The sequence below is a fragment of the Aquarana catesbeiana genome, linkage group LG04 (assembly GCF_042186555.1).
Source record: "Aquarana catesbeiana isolate 2022-GZ linkage group LG04, ASM4218655v1, whole genome shotgun sequence".
NCBI lineage: Eukaryota > Metazoa > Chordata > Amphibia > Anura > Ranidae > Aquarana > Aquarana catesbeiana.
The window spans coordinates 671,678,617-671,701,463 of NC_133327.1; the positions used below are offsets into that span (position 1 = coordinate 671,678,617).

General features: G+C 45.7%; 1 protein-coding gene across 1 annotated transcript in view; it reads right to left on the reverse strand.

Annotated features, from left to right (window-relative positions):
• The window catches only part of GPCPD1 (glycerophosphocholine phosphodiesterase 1), a gene marked incomplete in the record, with an annotated part of 99,682 nt that overhangs the window by 19,619 nt on the left and 57,216 nt on the right, over positions 1-22,847 (reverse strand). Inside the window, 3 exon segments of the mRNA XM_073628612.1 lie at positions 14,666-14,826; positions 16,780-16,915; positions 22,011-22,147. Of these exon segments, the coding sequence (XP_073484713.1) occupies positions 14,666-14,826; positions 16,780-16,915; positions 22,011-22,147 (434 nt within the window).

The following is a 22,847-nucleotide window of genomic DNA, read 5'->3' on the forward strand; positions in this document are numbered from 1 at the left end:
CGCCCCACCTCTTCCCCTCAAAAGACAGCAGGAATCATCGTATAACACGCACACATGATTTCCCCCTGATTATCAGGGGGGGAAAAGATGTGTGTTATATGCCGGTAAATACGATGGGTGGGTGGGTGGGTGCGTGTGTGTGTGTGTGTGTGTGTGTGTGTGTCCCAGCAAAATAGTCTGACACATGTAACAATTAAGGAAAATAACTTTATTGAACACCTATAACATAGAACCTGCAAAAACCCACTATCGAACTAATAAAAATAGGATTTTTTAAAACAGCTTACCTGTAAAATCCTTTTCTTTCGAAGGACATCACGGGACACAGAGCCACAGTAATTACTGATGGGTTATATAGGTATCACTGGTGATTGGACACTGGCACACCCTATCAGGAAGTTCAACCCCCTATATAATCCCTCCCCCTTGCAGGGATACCTCAGTTTTGTAGCCAAGCAATATAGTGTATTAGAAGAGGGGCGGGACCTCTGTGTCCCGTGATGTCCTTCGAAAGAAAAGGATTTTACAGGTAAGCCGTTTTAAAAAATCCTATTTTCTTTCTCAAACATCACGGGACACAGAGCCACAGTAATTACTGATGGGATGTCCCAGAGCAATGCTACCTGAGGGGGGGGGAACCACAACCAAGTAGGGTGCAATCAGACCTGAGGACCCTGTACCGCTGCCTGCAGCACACTACGCCCAAAGGCGATATCCTCATGCCTTCTCACATCCACCTGATAGAATCTGGTAAATGTATGAACTGAAGACCAGGTTGCGGCCTTGCAGATTTGAGCCATAGAGTCCTGGTGATGCACTGCCCAAGAAGCACCAATAGCCCTTGTGGAATGTGCCCTGATCTGAAACGGAGGAATCTTCTGTTTCAAACCGTAAGCTTGAATGATCAACTGTCGAATCCATTTAGAAATGGTATCTTTTGACGCTGCCTGTCCTCTATTGGGACCCTCTGGCAGCACAAACAAAACATCCGTCTTGCGGATCTGAGTAGTTGCCCCTAGATAGGCCTTAACTGCTCTTACTACATCCAACGAATGTAGAGATCTCTCTTCCGGAGAACAGGGATCTGGAAAAAAGGAAGGTAGAACAATGTCTTGGTTTAAATGAAAATCAGAAACCACCTTCGGTAAAAAACTAGGATGAGGGCGTAGTACCACTCTATCCTTGTGTATAATCAAATAAGGCTCCTTACAGGAAAGAGCTGCTAATTCTGATACTCTTCTAGCGGAAGAGATGACCACCAGAACAATTAATTTCCTTGTCAACAAGACCAAAGGAATCTGACTTATTGGTTCAAAAGGCTGTTTCTGTAACACAGCCAGGACCAAATTCAAGTCCCAGGGGTTTAGGGGCGCTTTAACCAGAGGATTAAGACGCATCACCCCCTGCATAAAGTTTCGGACCAAAGAATGCGAAGCAAGTGGCCGCTGAAATAATACTGATAAAGCAGAGACCTGGCCCTTGATGGTACTCAAGGCCAGCTTCATCTCTAATCCCATCTGTAGAAAATCAAGGATTCTACCTATGATATATTTCCTGGGATGCCAACCTCTGGATTCACACCAGGTTATATAAGCCTTCCAGACTCTATGATAAATCATCCTGGAAGCTGGCTTCCTTGCATTAATCAAGGTAGATATGACAGGACCTGAGAGCCCACGACTCTTCAGAACGTGGGTCTCAATAGCCAAACCGTCAAATTTAGCGTTTGTAAGGCAGGATGGAACACTGGACCTTGAGATAACAGGTCTGGGCGTACCGGTAGGGTCCACGGGGAACCCACCGTCATCCTTACTATTTCTGCATACCAAGTCCTTCTGGGCCAAGCGGGGGCCACCAGAAGTACCGACTTCCTTTCCTGCCTGATCCTGCAAAGGAGTCGTGGCAGTAGCAGAATAGGCGGGAATGTGTAAATCAGTGAGAACCGATGTCACGGAATCACCAACGCATCCGTCCCGCATGCAAGAGGATCTTTTGTCCTTGCCACAAATCTGTCTATCTTTTTGTTGAATCGGGATGCAAAGAGATCTACATCTGGAACCCCCCCATCTTTGGCATATGGCCCAAAAGACGTCGGGATGCAGAGACCATTCCCCTGGAAGTAACTGCTGGCGACTTAGATAGTCCGCCTGCCAATTCTCTATTCCCGGGATGAAAACTGCCGATATGCATGGCACATGCATCTCTGCCCAGACTAAGATCTGGTTCACCTCTTTTTGAGTAGCTCGGCTCGGGTTGCCTCCCTGATGATTGACATAAGCCACTGCTGTGGCATTGTCGGACTGGATCCTGACCGGACAACCCTGTAGCCTGATAGTCCAGGCTTTTAGAGCTAGATGTATCGCCCGGATCTCCAGAATGTTGATGGGTAAGGTCCTCTCTGTCTTGGACCATACCCCTTGGACCGCAGCCTGTTCCAGAACTGCTCCCCAACCTGACAGACTGGCATCTGTTGTTACCACTGTCCAGGTAACCGGTAGAAAGGATTTCCCCTTCTGCAGGTTTTCGGGTATGAGCCACCAATTGAGGCTCTGACGCACCGCATGCGACAGGTGCATCGGAAAGTCTAATGCCTGAACCTTCTTGTTCTCTTGTTCCAGGTCGACAGAATACTGTGTTGCAGCATTCTTGAGTGAAACTGAGCATAGGGAACTGCTTCGAATGAAGACACCATCTTCCCTAGTAGCCTCATACAAAGGCGGACTGAGGGACCCTTCTTGGTCCTTACTGTCAGAATCAGCTCTCTCAAAGCAGTGATCTTTGCCTGGGGTAGAAATATTTTCTCCTGGCTTGTATCTATAATCAGACCTAAATACTCCAGTCTTCTTACTGGTTTTAGGAAAGACTTTTCTAAGTTGAGGATCCAACCCAGGTGTTCTAGATACCTGACCGTGGTCCTCAAGTTTCCCTTCAAAGAGGCTACCGACCGGTCTATCAAGAGCAGGTCGTCTAGGTATGCTATGACAGCTATACCCTGAGCCCTTAATCTGGCCAGAGGAGGAGCCAAGATCTTTGTGAACACTCGAGGTGCAGTGGCTATCCCGAAAGGCAGAGCCACAAACTGGAAATGGCGCCCTCCTACCTCGAAGCGCAGAAACTTCTGATGAGCAGGAAAAATGGGCACATGCAGATATGCATCTCTGATGTCTATTGATGCCAGAAATTCTCCTCCCTGCAGGGTGGGAACTACTGTTCGAATTGATTCCATGCGGAAGGATTGAATCCTTAGGAATCGGTTCAGATCCCTTAAGTCCAGAATGGGCCTGACATCCCCATTTGGCTTTTGGACCGTAAAAAGGTTGGAATAGAAGCCCAATCCCTGGTCCTTTGCGGGAACTATCATAATGACCTCCTGCGACAAAAGTCGCTCTAACGCTAGAAGGAGCGACTGCTTCTTCTCTGGGTCTCTGGGAACATTTGATCCGAGGAACCGAGGAGAGGGGAATTCCTGAAACTCCAGCTTGTACCCTAAGGTTACCGTGGAGATTACCCATCTGTCCTGGAAGTCCTCCTGCCAGAGCTCTGAGAACTGTCGCAGTCTTCCCCCCACTCGAGTGAGCGGGGGCACCCCCTCATGCAGAGGTCTTAGTGTTTTGCCTAGTAGGCTTCTTTCCCTAGGACTTCTTTTGTCCCTGGGGTTGACTCTTGTCTCTGGACCCCGATGGAGGCGGCCGTCGAGACTGCCTGGAGGCTGAAGCCCCCGGCGCTGGGGAAAGAGTCCGTTTGAAAGAGGGACGCTTACTCTTCTTCTTGACAGGTAAGAGAGTGCTTTTCCCACAAGAGATTCTCTTGATATAGTTATCCAAGTCCTCTCCAAACAACCTTGCACCACGAAATGGAAACCCAGCCAGTAGCTTCTTACATGGTGCTTCCGCTGACCAATTTTTCAACCATAGGATTCTACGTATATGCACCAACCCCAGTGAAAGACGAGAGGTTTGCAGGATAGAATCTCTAATGGCGTCAACCACAAAGCATAAGGCCGCTGGAAGGTTAGCAACCCCCTGGGCCTGCTGTTCAGGTAATACTTTGATGACCTGCTTAACATGGTCTCTTAAGTATTGACAGACTCCAATCGCTGCTACTGCAGGTTGGGCCACTGATCCTGCTAAGGAGAAAACATCCTTCAATAGGGATTCCATCCTTTTATCTACAGGATCTCTGAGCATCTGAGCATTGTCTACAGGACAAGTCAGGCTATTATTTACGGAGGAAATGGCGGCATCAATAGCCGGTATTCCCCACATTTTAATCAACTTTTCTTCCATCGGATAAAGTGTTGAAAACTTTCTCGGCGGAAAAAAACGTTTGTCTGGGTGATCCCACTCAGAATAAATAAGCTTTTCAAGTAAAGTATGAACAGGAAAAGCATGTGCTGCTTGGAAAGGTTTCAGTGACCCCAAAGCAGAAGAGGATTCTTTAGCAGTTTCAGGTATGGGCAACTTAAATGTGGAGCGGACCAATCCAGTGAGGATCTGCACTAAGACCTTCTCCTCTTGGGAAGTCGCAGAGGGTCCCTCTCCACCTGAATCCTCCGAAGAGGAATCATCCATCCCATCCCGATCCTCTGAAAGGGATTCATCTCCTTTATCCCAGAGCTCCTCTGTCTGAGGGTCTTGGGGAACAGAGGAAAGCCTAGTGCGTTTTCTTCCACTGAGTGAAGACGTAATCACGGCCATTAATCTTTCCTCTAGACCATTAATGGTTGAGGAAAAAACCTCTTGTGTAATATATACAGGGGCTGAAGTGCCAGAAGCAGGTGTAGCCCCTGACCCCGATGGCTCTCCCTGGCTAGCCGTCCCTGGCCCATCTTTAGGGGGGGGAGGATGCTGCCGACAGGGGGCCCTCAGAACCTGAACGAGATCCCCTAGTGTCTCTGGTTCCTGGGGTGCTTGAACCTCTTCTACCCATAGTGCAAAGCAACAAGGTGTGAGGTATACAAATGAACACTGCCCGCTGAGCGATGTAGTCTGGCTAAAAGCCTTGCTACCCAATGCTCAGTCTGGTGTTACTTCAGTAAATGCTGCCTAGGAGAATGCCTGTGTCCCACCTTACATGCGACCGTCAGCTCTGTGTCTCTCAGAAGGCTGTGTGCACCTATACAGAGTGCCTTTAATAGCCTGCAGCTGGTCTGAGTGGGAGTCTAAGCACCTGTGCTGACGTCCCGCCCCCTCCTCTACCACCCCCCCCCCCCCCTCGAGTTTTGAAAAAAACGAGTGCTTCCCGCGCTGCCGACTCTCCTGTCATGCTTCCGGAGGGAGGCTGGTAACAAGATCTGCCTGAACGGCTATCTTGAGAGATGGTGGCCATTAGGCCGCAGAGCCCGGGTGGTATAACCACTTTCTTGACCCCTGTGGCCCCTCTCTAGCCTGGGGGGGAACATTCAAACATGAGAAATCCCCCTTTCCACCTTACCTGTTTGCAGCCTGCTTGAGACGCTGGGACATAATCAGCGATGAAACACCTGAGACAGACAGTCAGCATGTGTAGGTTTGTGCTCTTGGCAGCCCCCGGTGGTCACCATAGGCATAGCATGCATTTACCTTAAAGGAGAAAAGCCACTAGAACTCAAAAATTCTGTGGAATCTCCTCTTACCTTATCCAGCCGCAGGGTGCTGTTTACACAGACCCAATCTTCACCTCTCACGGTGGGCTCCGTTTGAAAAAACCGTCAGAGACTGGGGCCCCCATCAGTAGGGGGATCCAACAGTTCTGGGACCGTAAAGCACCTCGCCAGAAATTAGGAAGTTTAAAGCCATTTTCTGATTTGCGGGGTCCAGCTCTCTAAAAAGAGAAGCATTACGGGTAAAACCTCGTTTCTTCGGACACGAGGCCCGGGTACCATTCAATTCGGCCATGAAAAGACACTTTGAATGGATCCGGTTCGCCTGGCTTGCCCCAGTATAGGATCTTAGGATATTCCCTTTGGAGCTCAGCACAGGACATCTTTACACGTCCATCACCTAAGACACTGGCGTAAAAACTGAGGTATCCCTGCAAGGGGGAGGGATTATATAGGGGGTTGAACTTCCTGATAGGGTGTGCCAGTGTCCAATCACCAGTGATACCTATATAACCCATCAGTAATTACTGTGGCTCTGTGTCCCGTGATGTTCGAGAAAGAAATCATAATTGGCCTATTATTATTTTGTGACTTCGTTGACATAAACTGCGCCCCCAACTGAGGCATATATTCCTGTGAATATTCAGAATTGCACAATTTTGTTCCCCCTTTTTTTTGGGGAGGGGGATGCTCACACAATCGCTGCAGCTGCCAAGTTTGGTTTTTATAGTGGTTCTAAAGGCAGAAGTTTTTTTTTTAATCTTAAGGCATGCTATGCCTTCTTCAGTGTGCAGTAGCCCTCCTCAGCCTCCCTAATACTTACCTGAGCCCAATCTGAATCCAGTGATGTTGCATGAGAGACTCGGGTGTCTGGGACTCTCCCTTCTGATTCGCCGAGACACACACAGCAGGCACCATTGGCTCCCGCTGCTGGAAAAAGTCAGCGAGCCAATGAGGAGAGGGGGCGGGGCAAGCCACGGGTCCGTGTCTGAGTGGACACACAGAGCAGCAGCTCAGCTCGAGTGCCCCCCATAACAAACTGCTTGCTGTGGGGGGCACTTGGCAGGAGGGAGGGGCCAGGAGCGCCAGCGAGGGACCCAAGAGGAGAATTGGGGCTGCTCTGTGCAAAACCATTACACAGAGCAGGTAAGTATAACAGTTTTTTTTTGTTTAAAAATAACAAACATAAGACTTTAGTATCACTTTAATAATTGGCCAATTATGAATTAGTTAGATAGTGGGTTTTTGTATATTCCAAGTCAGCCTTTTTCAACCAGGGCGCCTTGAGGCTTCTTCAGGGATACCTTGGCAATTGTATACAGGCCGGCAGGTGGACGAAGCCTTTTAGTTACACAAAGCCACAGGTTTTCAACATGCACTATTAAGACTTTCTAGTCACTGGCATCCTAACCACCAATGATGTCATCAGTTGATAAGGAGAATGTCTGTCGCCTCCACAGCATCTTTGTTGGACCCTCCTGTACCTCTCTCCCTCAGCACTGGGGTGAAATTAGCTGACTGATGGAGAGGAATTGAGGGAGGAAAGAAACATTGGAATACTAGTCAGTATCAGTGTGCAAAAGTGTATTTGCTTTGGAAGAAAAAAAAAAAAAATCACCTCTAACGTTGGGTGTCCTACGTGTGTGGATGTTGCTGCATTATGTAAAACTATTATGCCCCGTACACACGGTCGGACATTGATCGGACATTCCGACAACAAAATCCTAGGATTTCTTCCGACGGATGTTGGCTCAAACTTGTCTTGCATACACACGGTCACACAAAGTTGTCGGAAAATCTGATCGTTCTAAACGCGGTGACGTAAAACACGTACATCGGGACTATAAACGGGGCAGTGGCCAATAGCTTTCATCTCTTTATTTATTCTGAGCATGCGTGGCACTTTGTGCGTCGGATTTGTGTACACACGATCGGAAATTCCGACAACGGATTTTGTTGTCGGAAAATTTTATAGCCTGCTCTCAAACTTTGTGTGTCGGAAAATCCGATGGAAAATGTGTGATGGAGCCCACACACGGTCGGAATTTCCGACAACACGCTCCGATCGCACATTTTCCATCGAAAAATCAGACCGTGTGTACGGGGCATTAGAATCGTTTTTTACATTTTAGAATGTAATAATTTTAAAGGGTGCCTCGACTGAAAAAAAAGTTGAAAAACAATGTTCTAAGTTATATGTGTTCAAAAAAGTTATCTTCCTTAATTGTTACAGGTGTCAGACTATTTTGCTGGGTCTCTTACATATATACAGTATATCCAATCAGGTATACATCACACTTTTGCACATTGAGGTTGAGCTCAGTCTGGTTTTTATTTTTTTTCTAGTATGCATCACTAGCACATTATGACAGACTTGCCTTTTAAATGAAGTCCTCCAGCGCTGAGATGTGTCCATTTCCAGAGCAGTCATCTTCGCCTGGTCTTTGTTCCAGGGTGCCCGCTTTGGCTGTTTGAATGGTTGGGTCATGTCGCAATTACTGTCACGGCACTACGCTCTCTGCACTGACAGAACACGGAGTGTGCCATAAATGCGGAGCGTACCGCACATGCGCCAGTGACATCAATGGCTGAACCCGATGTGAACATCCCCTAAATACTGCAAGTTTAAGAGATATTAACGGTACCTACAGGTAAGCCTTATTTTTAAGCTTACCTGTAGAGAAAAGTTTTAAGTTAGAATTTAAAGTAGAACTAAACCCTCCTATCCTTTTCAGCCATGGAAGCTGCAATCTTAGCCTCTGTTTGACCTTCAAATCCCATGGTGCTGCAAATGTGATCAGTAGAGAGTGGCTCAGGCATGTTTGGATTGTAGTCCCAAACCGCAAGGAAGCAGTCACTGCACACCGCCAATCATATGCAGCCTAGTCAGGGGCGTGTTTATGTGCAGCTGCGGGCTGAGAAATGCCTCACTGCCTATAATTGCACGGCCGCCATCTGGGGGGTACAGGCAGTACTCATTGTAAGGGGCCTGAGTGTCCCTAGGGGTCCTGCCGACCTGCCGACCAGGGCCCGCTCCCCCCTACAGCAGAACATGAGATTCATCTTGTACCAGCTCCGCCGGTAATCTGCGTACCGCTGTAGAGAAGCATAAACAAGACAAGCCTCCGCCGCCTACTTTCACCTGCCCCTCCCAAGTCCCCCCCCCCGCCCCCCGCTGGCTGTGGCTATGCGGAGCATTTTGTAAGTATTCTGCACACAGTAATGAAATTTAACAAGCCCGCTACCCGAGAACCAGCCGACGCCGTCTTTCAGACTGGCAACATCCCCAGCAGCAGGTGATCGTGGCCAGCGCTCGCTCGCTCCTCATCCATTCTCTGCTGAGGCGGAGCCTGCTGCTGGGTTTGCTTGCAATGTGATTGGCTGGGACAGGGGCAAGGGGAGAGGCCAGCTCGTTGACGGTGCACGTGGATGCAGCAATAACAGGTGCATGCAGATAGATCCGAGAGTGTAGCATGGAGGGTAATGTAATGTGTGCTGCTGACTGTGCCTCCTGTAGATTTTATTTGGACTTTATTTATCTCCTTCTTGGATGGGACACCCTAAAGCTGACAAGCTGGTATAATGGAGTTGCATTATGAAAAATGGATGACTCTGGGTACAGATGAGAGTTACATTGTGGAGAGCCTCTTCACCATGTAACTTTCATCCCCACCCAGAGTCATCCTCATACATTTTCACAATGCAAATCAATCATCATCTTCATCCCCACCCAGCATCTACTCCATCCCTCCAGTCTCCACAAGGCATCCCCACCCACGCCCAGCACCATCCATCCCTCCAGTCTCCACAACGCATTGCCACCCACACCCAGCACCATCCATCCCTCCAGTCTCCACAACGCATCGCCACCCACGCCCAGCACCATCCATCCCTCCAGTCTCCAAAATGCATCGCCACCCACGCCCAGCACCATCCATCCCTCCAGTCTCCAAAACGCATCGTCACCCACGCCCAGCACCATCCACCCCTTCAGTCTCCAAAATGCATCGCCACCCATGCCCAGCACCATCCATCCCTCCAGTCTCCAAAACGCATTGCCACCCACGCCCAGCACCAATTATCCCTCCAGTCTCCAAAAAGCATCGCCACCCACGCCCAGCACCATCCATCCCTCCAGTCTCCAAAGGTGTAAGAGTGTTAAAATAAAGTGGGTGCACCGAAGGACTCGGTGGGATGGCCTGTGGGCGGATTAGGTGGGACGACCAGTGGACGGGCCCTGAAGAATGTTGGGGGTCAGGCCCCGAGAGGGCCCAGGCCTAAAGCTGTGTAAAGGGCCCCAAAATTTCTGATGGCTGCCCTAATTGGAGGTGTGCAATGAGGGCTTCCTGGCGGGATTGCTCAGGTGGGTTGGGACTACGATCAGGACACTCCTGAGTCCATCCCTAGTGATCACTTATGACATCGGCCATTTAATGGTTTGACTCTTTGATTGAGAGCACGACCAATGTGACATTTACATTCCCGCCATGTGCCAGGAATGTAACTGTTTGTTGAAACCGTTAAATCGATGTATAAAGTTCCGCTTTAATATCACTCTAAGGCCCCTTTCACACTGGGGCGGTTTGCAGGCGCCATTGCGCTAAAAATAGCGCCTGCAAACCAACCCGAAACAGCCGCTGCTGTCTCTCCAGTGTGAAAGCCCCGAGGGCTTTCACACTGGAGCGGTGCACTAGCAGGATGGGAAAAAAAGTCCTGCTAGCAGCATCTTCGGAACGGTGAAGGAGCGAAATTTATACAACGCTCCTTCACCGCTCCTGCCCATTGAAATCAATGGGACAGCGCAGCTATAGCGCTGGCAAAGCGCCTCTGCAGAGGCGCTTTGCGGTGGTTTTTAACCCTTTCTCGGCCGCTAGCTGGGGGTAAAACCGCCCCGCTAGCGGTCGAATACTGACAGTAAAGCGCCGCTAACAATAGCGCCGCTTTACCGCCGACCCCGCCCCCGTGTGAAAGGGGCCTAAAGGATTAGTTCACCTTTTCACTGAAAAAAGTAAACTAACTCACTTCACATCCCACACATCTAACCTCTGCTGTACTTCACTCTGTTCTTCATCCTGAATAATGCAGTACACATTCTGGAGGCGGTGTAGGATCACGGTGGTGCGCGGATTACATATAGTAAGCAGTTCCTATATTTGTATTTGGCTCTCTGCCTGGAGTTTAGCTTCATCATATCTCATTTCAAACACTTGTATTTCAGAAATAAAAAATAATGTGCTCATGCTTTTTAACAAACAGGCTTAAAGTGTAATGATCATGACAACAACTCCGCTGCTCTCTTACATATAAAGCTGCTCATTAGGAGCAAATTCTGGGGAAAAAGAAACAGAGAAAAGACACTTGAAAATGTGCCATATAAACAAAATAGCCATCTCCAATGTTCTGTGAAATACAATTTCTGGCAAAACGATTAATATTGCCTGGATTACCGACTACAATGTTTACTATATTATCAAAAGTATTGGGACACCTGCCTTTACATGCACATGAATTTTAATGGCGTCTTAGTCGGTAGTGTTCAATATTGAGTTGGCCCACCCTTTGCAGCTATAATAGCTTCAAGTCTTCTGGGAAGGCCGTCCACAAGGTTTAGGAGTGTGTCTATGGGAATGTTTGACCATTCTTCCAGAAGTGCATTTGTGAGGTCAGGCACTGATGTTGGACGAGAAGGCCTGGCTCTCAGTCTCCGCTCTAATTCATCCCAAAGGTTTTCCATCGGGTTGAGGTCAGGACTTTGTGCAGGCCAGTCATGTTCCTCCACCCCAAACTCGCTCATCCATGTCTTTATGGACCTTGCTTTGTGCACTGGTCCAAATCATTTGGTGGAGGGGGGATTATGGTGTGGGGCTGTTTTTCAGAGGTTGGGCTAAAAACCTCGGCTTTTATATTTTACCAAAAAAATTGGGTACTTTATTGTGTTTTTGTGCCCCCTAAAATTAACTTTCAATTCTGTACTCACAAAGTTGGGAGTATGAAATTGTCCAAAATGTCTTGGTATGCTGATGCCTTAAGAGTTCCCTTCACTGGAACTAAGGGGCAAAGCCCAACCCCTGAAAACAGCCCCTCCATAATCCCCCCCTCCACCAAATGATTTGGACCAGTGCACAAAGCAAGGTCCATAAAGACATGGATGAGCGAGTTTGGGGTGGAGGAACTTGACTGGCCTGCACAGAGTCCTGACCTCAACCCGATAGAACACCTTTGGGATGAATTAGAGCGGAGAGAGAGCCAGGCCTTCTCATCCGACATCAGTGCCTGATCTCACAAATGCACTTCTGGAAGAATGGTCAAACATTCCCATAGACACACTCCTAAACCTTGTGGACGGCCTTCCCAGAAGAGTTGAAGCTGTTATAGCTGCAAAGGGTGGGCCAACTCAATATTGAACCCTACAGACTAAGACTGGGATGCCATTAAAGTTCATGTGCGTGTAAAGGCAGGCGTCCCAATATTTTTGACAATATAGTGTACTTACACTTTCAATATAGAGAGGAGAAAAAGGTATGCAATTATCAATCTGCATAGCTGTGTTCTATTTATATTTGTGTGCCATATGTATTCCTACTGTTCATTATCTGAAATGTATTGACTGCTTACACTGTGCCAGATTTATCAATCAGCTGTAGCCACAAATCACAGCGGACATCTGAGCATTTATACAGGTTCTCTTTCCCAAGTCTCTGATGTAAGTCAGTGACCTGGAACAATGTACCAGGATGGAAGTTTAGACTTTACTAGCTGTATGCTGGTTCCAAGTCAGTAGGGTTGATTTACTAAAAAACTGGAGAGTGCAAAATCTGGTGCAGCTTTGTATAGAAACCAGTTAGCTTCCAATTTCAGCTTGTTCAATTAACCACTTGCTCACTGCCCCACATACATATACTGTGGGGCGGTGACTCTCCTGCACCAAATCATGTACAGGTACCCGATCTCGTGCTTCCAGGTCTGCAGCACACACGCGTGCCGCCGGCAACCTGCTTCCGCTGTGATTGGACATAGCGGGAGGCAATCAGTGGGTCCATCAGACCCAATGTCCGCCGGGTCCCGCCAATCATTACTGACAGAGGCAGAACTGCGATCTGACTCTGTAAACAAGGCAGATTACCGTTCTGTGACAAGAGAAGACAGAGATCCTGTGTTTCTGCTAAGCAGGAACATGGATCTCGGTCTTCCCACAGTTAAAAGCACCTCCCCCCCTCACACAGTCAGTAAACACTTAAAAATTCCATAAAAATATCCCATTGGTTTGTAGACGCGATAACTTTTGCGCAAACCAATCAATATACACTTATTGGGATTTTTTTTACCAAAAATATGTAGCAGAAAACATATTGGCCTAAATTGATGAAGAAATTTGATTTTTTTAAATTTTATTTTTTATTGGATGTGCTTTATAGCAAAAGAAAGTAAAAAATTGTGTTTTTTTTAAAATGGTCGGTCTTTTTTTATTTATAGTGCAAAATATAAAAACCGAAGAGGTGATCAAATGCCACCAAAAGAAATCTCTGTTTGTGGGGAAAAAAAAAAAGACTATTTTATTTGGGTACATCATCGCACGACCGCACAATTGTCAGTTAAATTAACGCAGTGCCGTATCGCAAAAAATAGCCTGGTCAGGAAGTGGGAGTAACCCTTCCGAAGCTGAAAAAGGTTAAAGCGGAGTTCCACCCAAAAATGGAACTTACGCATTTCCGGTCCCCCCACCCCCCCAGCGTCACATTTGGCACCTTTCGGGGGGGGGGGTGGGGGGTGGGGCAGATGCCTGTCTAAGACAGGTACTTTGCTCCCACTTCCGGGCATAGATACCCGAGCCACCCGCGGGTATCTACGCCACTTCCCATCCCCCCCAGCTGTATTCTGGGAGACACGGGTCCCAGAAAACAGCAGGGACCAGTGGGATAGCGCAGCGTGAGTCGCGCATGCACAGTAGGGAGCCAGGAAGTGAAGCCGCAAGGCTTCACTTCCTGATTCCCTTACCGAGGATGGCAGCGGCAGCACCCGACAGCTGAGGGACAGATCGGCTTCGGGTGCCGACATAGTAGGCGCCCTGGACAGGTAAGTGTCCTTATATTAAAAGTCAGCAGCTGCAGTATTTGTAGCTGATTTAAAAAAAAAATAAAAAAAATTAGGCAGAACTGCGCTTTAAGCTTTGCCAAAAAAAAAAAAAAGCTGGAAGCGGATTGGTTTCTATGCAGGGCTGCACCAAATTTTGCACTCTCCAGTTTTAGTAAATCAACTCCTATGACTCACTAGTAAGCAAAGGCAGAACTGGAATGATTTCCTCAGAGCTTGCACCAAACAAGTCAGCAATGGCAGCTCCCACACTTCTCTAACTCTGTGTACAATGTAAACGATAGTAAAGAAAAGGACCAGCAATACATTTTTAAAGATAATGAGCAGTTGGTATTTTTTTTCCTAGATACAGGAGTCGGCTGCAGCCTCCTGAGAAACCAAAAGCCGCGTCCCCACTGCACATGTATGAGATCGAGCAGTAATTTGTGAATGGTCCTGCAGCTTCCTGGGACGTGTGCAATTTTCTAAAAGATCCACATCTAACTGATAAGTCAGCCAACATTTTTCATGGTAGTTGAGCCACAATTTTATGGCTCCCCCCTTAAGTTGCAGAAGCAGCGGGACGGGGTTGTAAAGACGCAGTGGTTGTGATGCTTTGCTTCACAGCCCTGGAAAAAAATTATTCTCCCTATCATGCTTTGGCAGGTAGTACCGTAGATGAAAGTGACCCATTCAAGTGAATGAGGCCACGTCGCAGGTGTATACAATACACATGGCTGCGGCACAAATGGTACAACATTTACAGGGTGAAAACAGGTGGTGAGGAGACATCATATCGCCTTCACAATGCCTGACAAACGCCACCACAATCTATCGCTTTTCAGAGATGCGGCAATGGCGGCCCCACCTCTAAACTTTCATATGGTCAAGATTTGTCAAATGCACCAGATTGCTTACAATGCGTGGCCTTTTTTTTTTCCTCTTTTCATCTACCTTCATTTTAAGAAAATGGTTTAATATATAAACATGTGTACTCGTATACAATAAAAGTACCTGTCATAGATAAGTCCATCGATTCCGTACTCTCTCATCAGATTCCGGTTATCCGGGTCATTGGTATCATCGCCCCAGCAGAACACAACCAAGCCTTTTGATTTAGCCTCACGTATATAATGTGGATTTTTGAGCAGATCTTCAGTGTGGACATTTATTCCCTATTCATGCAAAGAGAAAAATAAGTCAGTAAATCATAAACAAACATAAGAGAGCATTAGACTTTATTACTCTTACCCCTGACACAAACTATTTACAGTAAAATCTTGGTTTGATAGTAACTTGGAGTGAAAGGGTTTTGCAAGACAAGCAAAATGTTTTAATAAATTTTGACTTGGTATACAAGCGATGTCTTGATATACAAGTAGCGTCGTGTCACAACTAAGTATAAAAGAGAAGAGAGGCGCCTCTAAGTGTAGCAATATGGTTATGTTGATGATGAAAACAGGCACATCTAAGTATACAGCCATCTGGGTAAAGCTGTCCACATGGACCATCCTCATTTTCTAATCTGTTGTTATCCATATAGTGTGATCCTTGTCCACAAATTGTCCCTGACGAAGGGACGCCTTATCAAGTCCCGAAACGCGTAGGGCTGTGTTGAAGACCGAACAAGTATCATCACCACTTCAGATCATTGTTTTTAACGATGTAACATTTTGTACAATTCTTTTGGTCTCTATATTTATTGTTGGTTTTTGTATATTTTTGCTTATACTAATAAACTTGTTTTTTTATAAAAAATTAGCGTTGCCGTTAAAATCCCATTGACCATAGGGGGTATTCTTATTTCCTTATCTCAGGGATGTGGCAACCTTCATGGTCTAGCTGGATGTGTTTTTCCTTTTTTTTTTTTTTTTTTTTTTTTTTTTTTTTTAGACATGGACCATCCTCCGCACCGCCATTGACATCATCCCTACCAAACTGCGCTCCACGAACGCTTCAAGCCTTGCTTTCAGATCGCTCTACTGCAGGGTAGTCTTCTCGGTCATGATTGCAGACTGACAGCGGTGGTAGCCGGCGGTGCGGAGGACGGTCTATGTGGACAGCTTTACCCCAGATGGCTGCATACTTAGATGTGCCTCTTTTAATCATCAATCATGCGAGTTGCTAAATGTTGTACCTTCATTAAATGTAACCATATTCCTACACTTAGAGGCGCCTTTCTTCTTTTATACTCTGTAGTTCCTGTTAGATTTTGCTTCTAATCCCCTTGTAGATGGACATTTTATAGTTACACAACCTGGTCACATTGCTATAATCTTTTTATATAGACTATAAACTGAAAGACTTATGAATAAATGGTTGTGGAACGAATCATCCGAGATTCCATTATTTCTTATCGGGAAATTCACTTTGATATAAGAGTGCTTTGAATTACAAGCATGTTTCTGGAACGAATTATGCTCACAATCCACGGTTTTACTTTAGTATTAGGTATTGAATTCTTTTGTCACCAGAAACTGCTGCTGAAACTGAAGTAAAAAATATTTTGCTGAGCCACATATATCCTGCGGCACTGTACTGGTTTTGCATTTTACAAGTTTTTAAACCAATGCCATATTTGTACTTTTACTCCCCTGTGACCCAAAATCAGCCAATAGGGGCTTATAGCTCGCCATCAGTAGACGTGGTTCCAGGCTCTGGAAGGATAAACAACAATATTGTCACAATCCACCCAGCTGCCTGATTGGCAGCTGGCTCCGCCTCTGAGCATGAGAGGCGGAGCCAACTGTGAGCAACCCCTCCCTTGCCTGGTGCTCCAATGACCGCTGGATGGGCCTTCGTGGTTAGCACTTCTGCCATGCATCACTGGTGCCCTCTGATCCAATACCAACCAGAATGCTATCTGCATGGAGTTTACACGTTCTCCTTGTGCTTGCATAGGTTTCCACCGGGTACTCCATTTTCCTCCCACACTCCAAACATATACTGACAGCCTAATTGAATCCAGTATAAATTGGCCCTAGCAGTCTATTGGACTTCGCTTAACTGTCCAGAACTTGTATGTCGTCTGTGAATCCTGGAAAAGCACTTTTTTTCAGAGACAGGAGTTCACCTCTGTAAGCTTTCTTTGCCCTTGTTGTCATGTATAATTACCCCAAATTACTTACCAGAATATTTTCAAACTGAGCAAAGCTCATCGCAAATGGAGTTGATCGTGATCTCAAATCCATGAGCTCTGGATAGATTTCGGACTGCCCTTGTGTTAGAAAAAGGATGGGATATTTATTTTGTTTGAGACGGACCCTTTAAAAAAGAGAAGATAAAGAAGAAAAAAAAATTAGAAGAAAAAAAAAAACCAAACACATAAAACACCTACAACAGACAGTATATATGAAAGGATAAGTTCACCTTAAGTAACATGTGACACCCGTATTTACCCGCACATCACATTGTGACAGCAGGCAGCGGATCCTCTCCCTGCACCTGCTGTCACAATTTAAAAACCGAGCGTCTGTGCAGGGCTCAGCCCACACAGATTCATTCATTTACAGCTATCTGTGAATAAATGAACTACAAGTTCTATCTGCCACCACGGCAGGTGGCTTGTAGTTCTCAATGAATTGCGATGGCGCTGGTGAGCTGGGCTGGTGTGTTACTTTACCTTTTAAGCAGAACTGAACCCAACTTGTGGAAAACTGCAAGCAGGCGGCTCTTTTTTGCAGAAGACCTGCAATAATACACATTTACCTGCCTGCTCGCAGTTCTCTACTGAATGTACCCTGATCTGCTAATGTGCAGCTCAGAGTGCATTCCCGGAATGCTCTGGCCCCCCATGAAGGGGTTGAAGTCACCCCCCACTGGAAAAATCAAGAGGCCAAAATCCCTGGACCTAGGGAGAAGATGAAGGTGAGGGATATAACCGCCGCATCTCTGAAAAGTCGGGGTGAGTATAATCCAGAGTTTAGTTCCATTTTAAAAGGCTAAGTTCCCCTTTAGAAGCATGTTACGTTACACCCATATTTAGAGATGTAACATGCTCCTAGTGATCCACTTCCCACTGCCAGCACTCGCAACTTTGTGACAGCAGGCAGGGGGTCTTCTCCCTGCACCCGCTGTCACAATTTAAAAACAGCATGACTGCATCATTCTTTTCACAGTTACCTGTGAATGAATTAAACTACAAGTACGTTCAGCCATTGCGGCTGACCCCCTGTATTTCTCAATGAACTGCAAGGGCATTGGTGAGTGCTCTCATAGTCCACTGATTCTTCCTGCCATTCAGTAACTGCCTGCCCTTATCACAGTATGGGCAGATAGCTTACTGAGTGTCTGCAGGATCCATGCATTGCACACGTGATCTGCTGATCATGGGTGCAATGGTTTAAAGGCTGCAATATGAAAAAAATACCAAATGCACATTTTTTTTTACCGGTAAAAAGATATGATTAATTTTTTTACAAAAGGTGAACTTATCCTTTGAGGAAATGGCTGCTCCAGGGGAGCCTGCTCTCCGTTTGCACATTGATATATATATATATATATATATATATATATATATATATATATATATATATATATATATATATATATATATATATATAATAAATATATATGACACCCCCCCCCCCAGTTGGAGCACGGATAGTTTAAAGTTTAGAGGACTATGCTTAACAGAGGGGCCTTGACTTGGCAATTTGGCTTCCATGTGTATTTGCAAATGTATGCAACAAAACCTGTTTTTACCTGGAGTCGTTGAAACAGTTTAATTCTGCTTTTTTTCTGGCTACCTTGAAAGAGTGTCAGGGATCTTTTGCATTGTTTTTATTCGTCAGTAAAAATATTGCACTTTATTAAAATGATTTCCGTAACAATAATGCCGAGTACAACTTTTAGGCTTTAGGTTCACAAATAATGCAAATTGCGGTGCGGTTTTAAAAAGAGTCCTGTGTGATTTTCAATCCAGTTCAGGTGCGATTTCAGGTAAAAATTTGCACCTGAACCAGTGAACAGGACCACACCGAACTCCCATGCTGAAACCACGGCCGCATATATATGAACCCAGCCTTAGCATTCCCACTAAAATCTCCAAACACAGTTCATATTCATGACTGCCAGCATAAATCCATGAGGCGGCTACCCATATTACCAATATCTGCAGTAAAATCTAAATGACTATGAATATTTTTTAGAAGACAGTAGAAAACAAATTTGTTTTAGACAGATCTGATTAGAATTACAAGCTGGGGACTCACTTATAACAATACTGCAAGATTACAAGTCTACTGGAAAACAAAGATTCTATTTCTCGTACTGGCATGTTAAAATAAGTTGCTCACATTCTGATGGATTTGATTGAACATCTAATTTTTAATTAACATTTCGGCCAGTTCATTACCTGGGAGATTAAGTAGTTTATAGTTGTATTGTTTTTTTGAAAAAAATCCTAAAAACTTTTAAAACCATAACATTTTTTGAGGATCTGCAGCTGCTATACAAAATATCAGTTCTGCTATGTACAAGTACATGGAAAGATTTATTACAAAGGAAGAAAAAAAAACAAAAAAACATGTTTTCCCCAGCAGCCAACCAAGCGTTCATTTTCAGCTTGGAACCTGCCCTTGACAACGGTAAAGGGGTTCTAATGGGTAACTCCTCATGCATTAAAAGCAGTTTATAATTCTTTTAATAAGTGAGCCATAAAAGGGAATTCACATCACCCAGCCGGGAGTATAACAAGCTCTTCGGTCCAGTAATGGCATCTCTAATACCCTAATGCAGTCAACTAGAAAAAGAAACTGGTGATTTGCTACCCAAAGACTTGTCTATGATATCCAAAGACTTAATAAAGATATTTGTCAAACATTTAAAATGGCTTTAAAGACTTGGTTAACGGGCACTTCTACAGACACAATTTGAATGACAATCGCACTGTCATACAGCGCTGTACCCATATGACATTTTTAACATTTGTTTGAGACAGATAGAGCTTTCTTTTGTGGTATTTAATCACCACTGGGGTTTTTATTATTTGCAAAAAACAAAAAAACGATTTTTTAGTTTCTCTTATAAAATTTTGCAAATAAGTAATTTTTTTCTCCTTCACTAATGCGTGCTGATGAGGCTGCACTGATAATCAATGCCCTGATTCTCTGTGTGCATGTCCCATGTCAGGATTGTTGGTTACCGGCTCTCCTCACTCTGTGACAGCGCACAGGAAAGGAATGCCGACTGGGAACTCTGTTTACATTGTGTACAGCTGTGATTGGACACAGCTAATCACGTGCTAAAGGGCCACTGTGATTGGCCCTTTACCACGATCTGATCAGCCGTGTCCAAAGGACACAGCAACCACAGGGCACTCTGGATGTGCGCCCCAGGGGGCACGTGAGGCACGGTTCCAGGAAGACATCCATGGACGCCCTACTGGAATTAGAGAGTTTCGGCTACAGCACAGTAAGGAAGTGGTTAAAGCGGAACTTAAACTAACATAAGGGAGTTAATTCTGTTTAAACCCCCCTCCCCTTTTTGTTTCTTTGGTCTAGGTCTGAATGACGTGTCCCCTGTCCTACACCCTTCTGTGCTACTTAAACCACATCTCCTAGGGGGCTGCAGGATCGGGCGCACAGAGTGGCTGGGGGGCAGGCCTGGAGAGTCAGTGGTAGCAGGCTGCCTACACATAGAAGTGGTAGCCAGCTGAAGAGGACCAAGATGGTAGCAAGTATTTGTTCTGAGGAGAACACAGCTTTACTAACCTGTGCAATGAAGATGTATATACTAACCTATTTTCAGCCCGCTCTGATCTTATCACGTGACCTCTCCGGTGTCAGCCAGTGGCAGCTGCAGGGGAGAGGAGATAGTGCTCAGACAACGGCTAGTAAACCCTGGAGAGGTGACATCACCCACAGGCTTCAATGGCCCGGCCCATCCATTCCCCCTGAAGCTGCGCTGACTAACAGAGGGGAGCCAAATCATGTGACCGGACTGAAGCAGCCTGAAAATAATAAAACATCTTTTTTACACAGGTTAGCTAGCATAGGTGTTAGGAGGGGGGAGGGGACGGTTTTAAAGGATAAGTTCACCTCTGGGAACATGTTACATGTTCCACCCATTTTTAGGGTGGAGCATGTAACATATTCCCACTGCTGCAGCTGCTGACCATTCCCTTCTCTCCCTGTGACAGCAGTACGGGGACAAGTTCCCTGTACGAGCTGTCACACAGCCGCATCATTCATTCATTCACACAGCTCTGTGTGAATGAATTACAAGTACCGACATCCTTCGCGGCTGTCAGCTTGTTAGTTCTCAATGAACTATCACGGTAGTTCATTGAGTCTTCCTGTCATGGATAATACAAGAAAAAAAATGCAGCAAACATTGTGCTGTCCCCAATTTAGGAGTCCATCCTTATACTGTTGGTTAGCGTATGTAGGAGACCAACTTGACCAGTGGCGGCTCCTCCACACGGGGTGCAGGGGCGGTGCACCCCCTAACCATGCGCCTGGACCCTAATTTACATGCAGGGCGCCAGATGCATGGATTTCAACGGGGGGGGGGGGGTTTAGCAAATATTCGCCATCGTCTTCCTGATTCTCCTCCCAACCAATCAGTAGAAGCGATCCTATTGGCCACCGAGGAGGAGGAGGGAGGAGATGCAGAGAAAGCGGCCATGAAGCCCAGGAGGAGGAGACGCATGGTGAAGCTGCTGCTAGAAGGGCGACCTAGATGGGGTAAATGTGGGAAGGGGGGGGGGGATGGGGGTGGGGGGGTTTGCCACTTTGCCCCCCCCAAAAAAATATATACCACCAGCCACCACTGAACTGCTTGCTGCTCATAGAGCCACCAGCAACGTCAGCAGGAACCCTAGGGTTCCATAAAGCCATGATTGAAAAAGGCCAAAACCATGCTTTCTACAGATGGGGGTTTTGACTTAGAAACGGCCAGTAATTTCCAGAAATACCACTTTTGGATTGTGTTGAATTAAAAAAAAATCCTTTAAATTTTCATCCTGGCATTTATCAGCTGGTTCGGGCTGCCCCTCTCACCTCTGTAGATGCCTATGTCCTCGTCTCCAGAGAAGCCCTGAATATAAGCTTGTAAAAAGGCGTGCTATAGACTATTCACCATCACTGTCCATTCTCTGAGCCCGATGCAGCCTCAACCACAGATATCTGGAACTTGAGAGGGAGGTTGCAGAACACATAAGAGAGACAAATGCTGCAGTGCTGCTTGCATCACCAAGAAAAGTTTGTCTGAGACACTTTATATCAAATTTTGATTTATTCTTAAGCTGCCAAAGATGTCTCTCATTACGTGTATAAGCAATAGAAGTTCACAGATTAATTTTTTACATATAGTCAGCAATTTCTCTTCTAATGAGAAGAAATATTATGCAACTTACATTGTGCAAATATCTGCATCAAAACACGAGAACACAATCCTTCGATTGCCAGCATTTTTCAGGACAGTCGCCAGAATGATATCCAAGAAGATGTTCATGTCAAAGTAGCTGGATAAATTACCATCCCATTTACCACTCTGCAAAGCAGAAAAGAAAATTCTAGAGTAAATGTTGCATTTAGCTAAAAAAAAAAAAAAAAAAAAAAAAATCTAACCATTACAGTACATCTGCATAACACAGCCCTTTACCATGGAAAGCATTTTGTTATATCTGTTGATAAGTGAAAAATAAACTGGAGCTGCCCCTTGTGTCCTCTGCACACTTCCTGTGTTATCGCAAACATTCTATTTAGCCTTTACAGACCCAGTCTTAGGAATCCAGTCAATTAGTGGCTATGCTTTGGAAATTAAGATAGTGGGAGTGCCTGAGCAATTTAGCAAAAGACAACTGGGCAGGGCTGACACCAGTTAATCCAGAAAAAATGCACAACAGGAAAATAAGAGCCGATTTTAGCAAACAAAACTGTAGGATCTTTAACCCTTTTGCTGCCAGAGGCGTTTTTGCTTCTTTTTTTCACACGTTTAAAAAAAAATAATTTTAGGCCTAAAGATTACATAAAACCCACAAACAGTATATATTTTCTGAAAGGAGACACCCTAGAGTGTCTCCTTTCTCCGAATGCATCCACCTAAAAGGCAGGTGTCTGCCTGTCAATAGACACACAATCCCGGTGGCTGCAGACAACGGATTGTGTGTGAACCCCCCCCACTGCTAGGTTCTGTCAGGACCTGGCAGCAAAAGGTTTAAAAGGGCTATAACATTGGCAAATGTGCATGT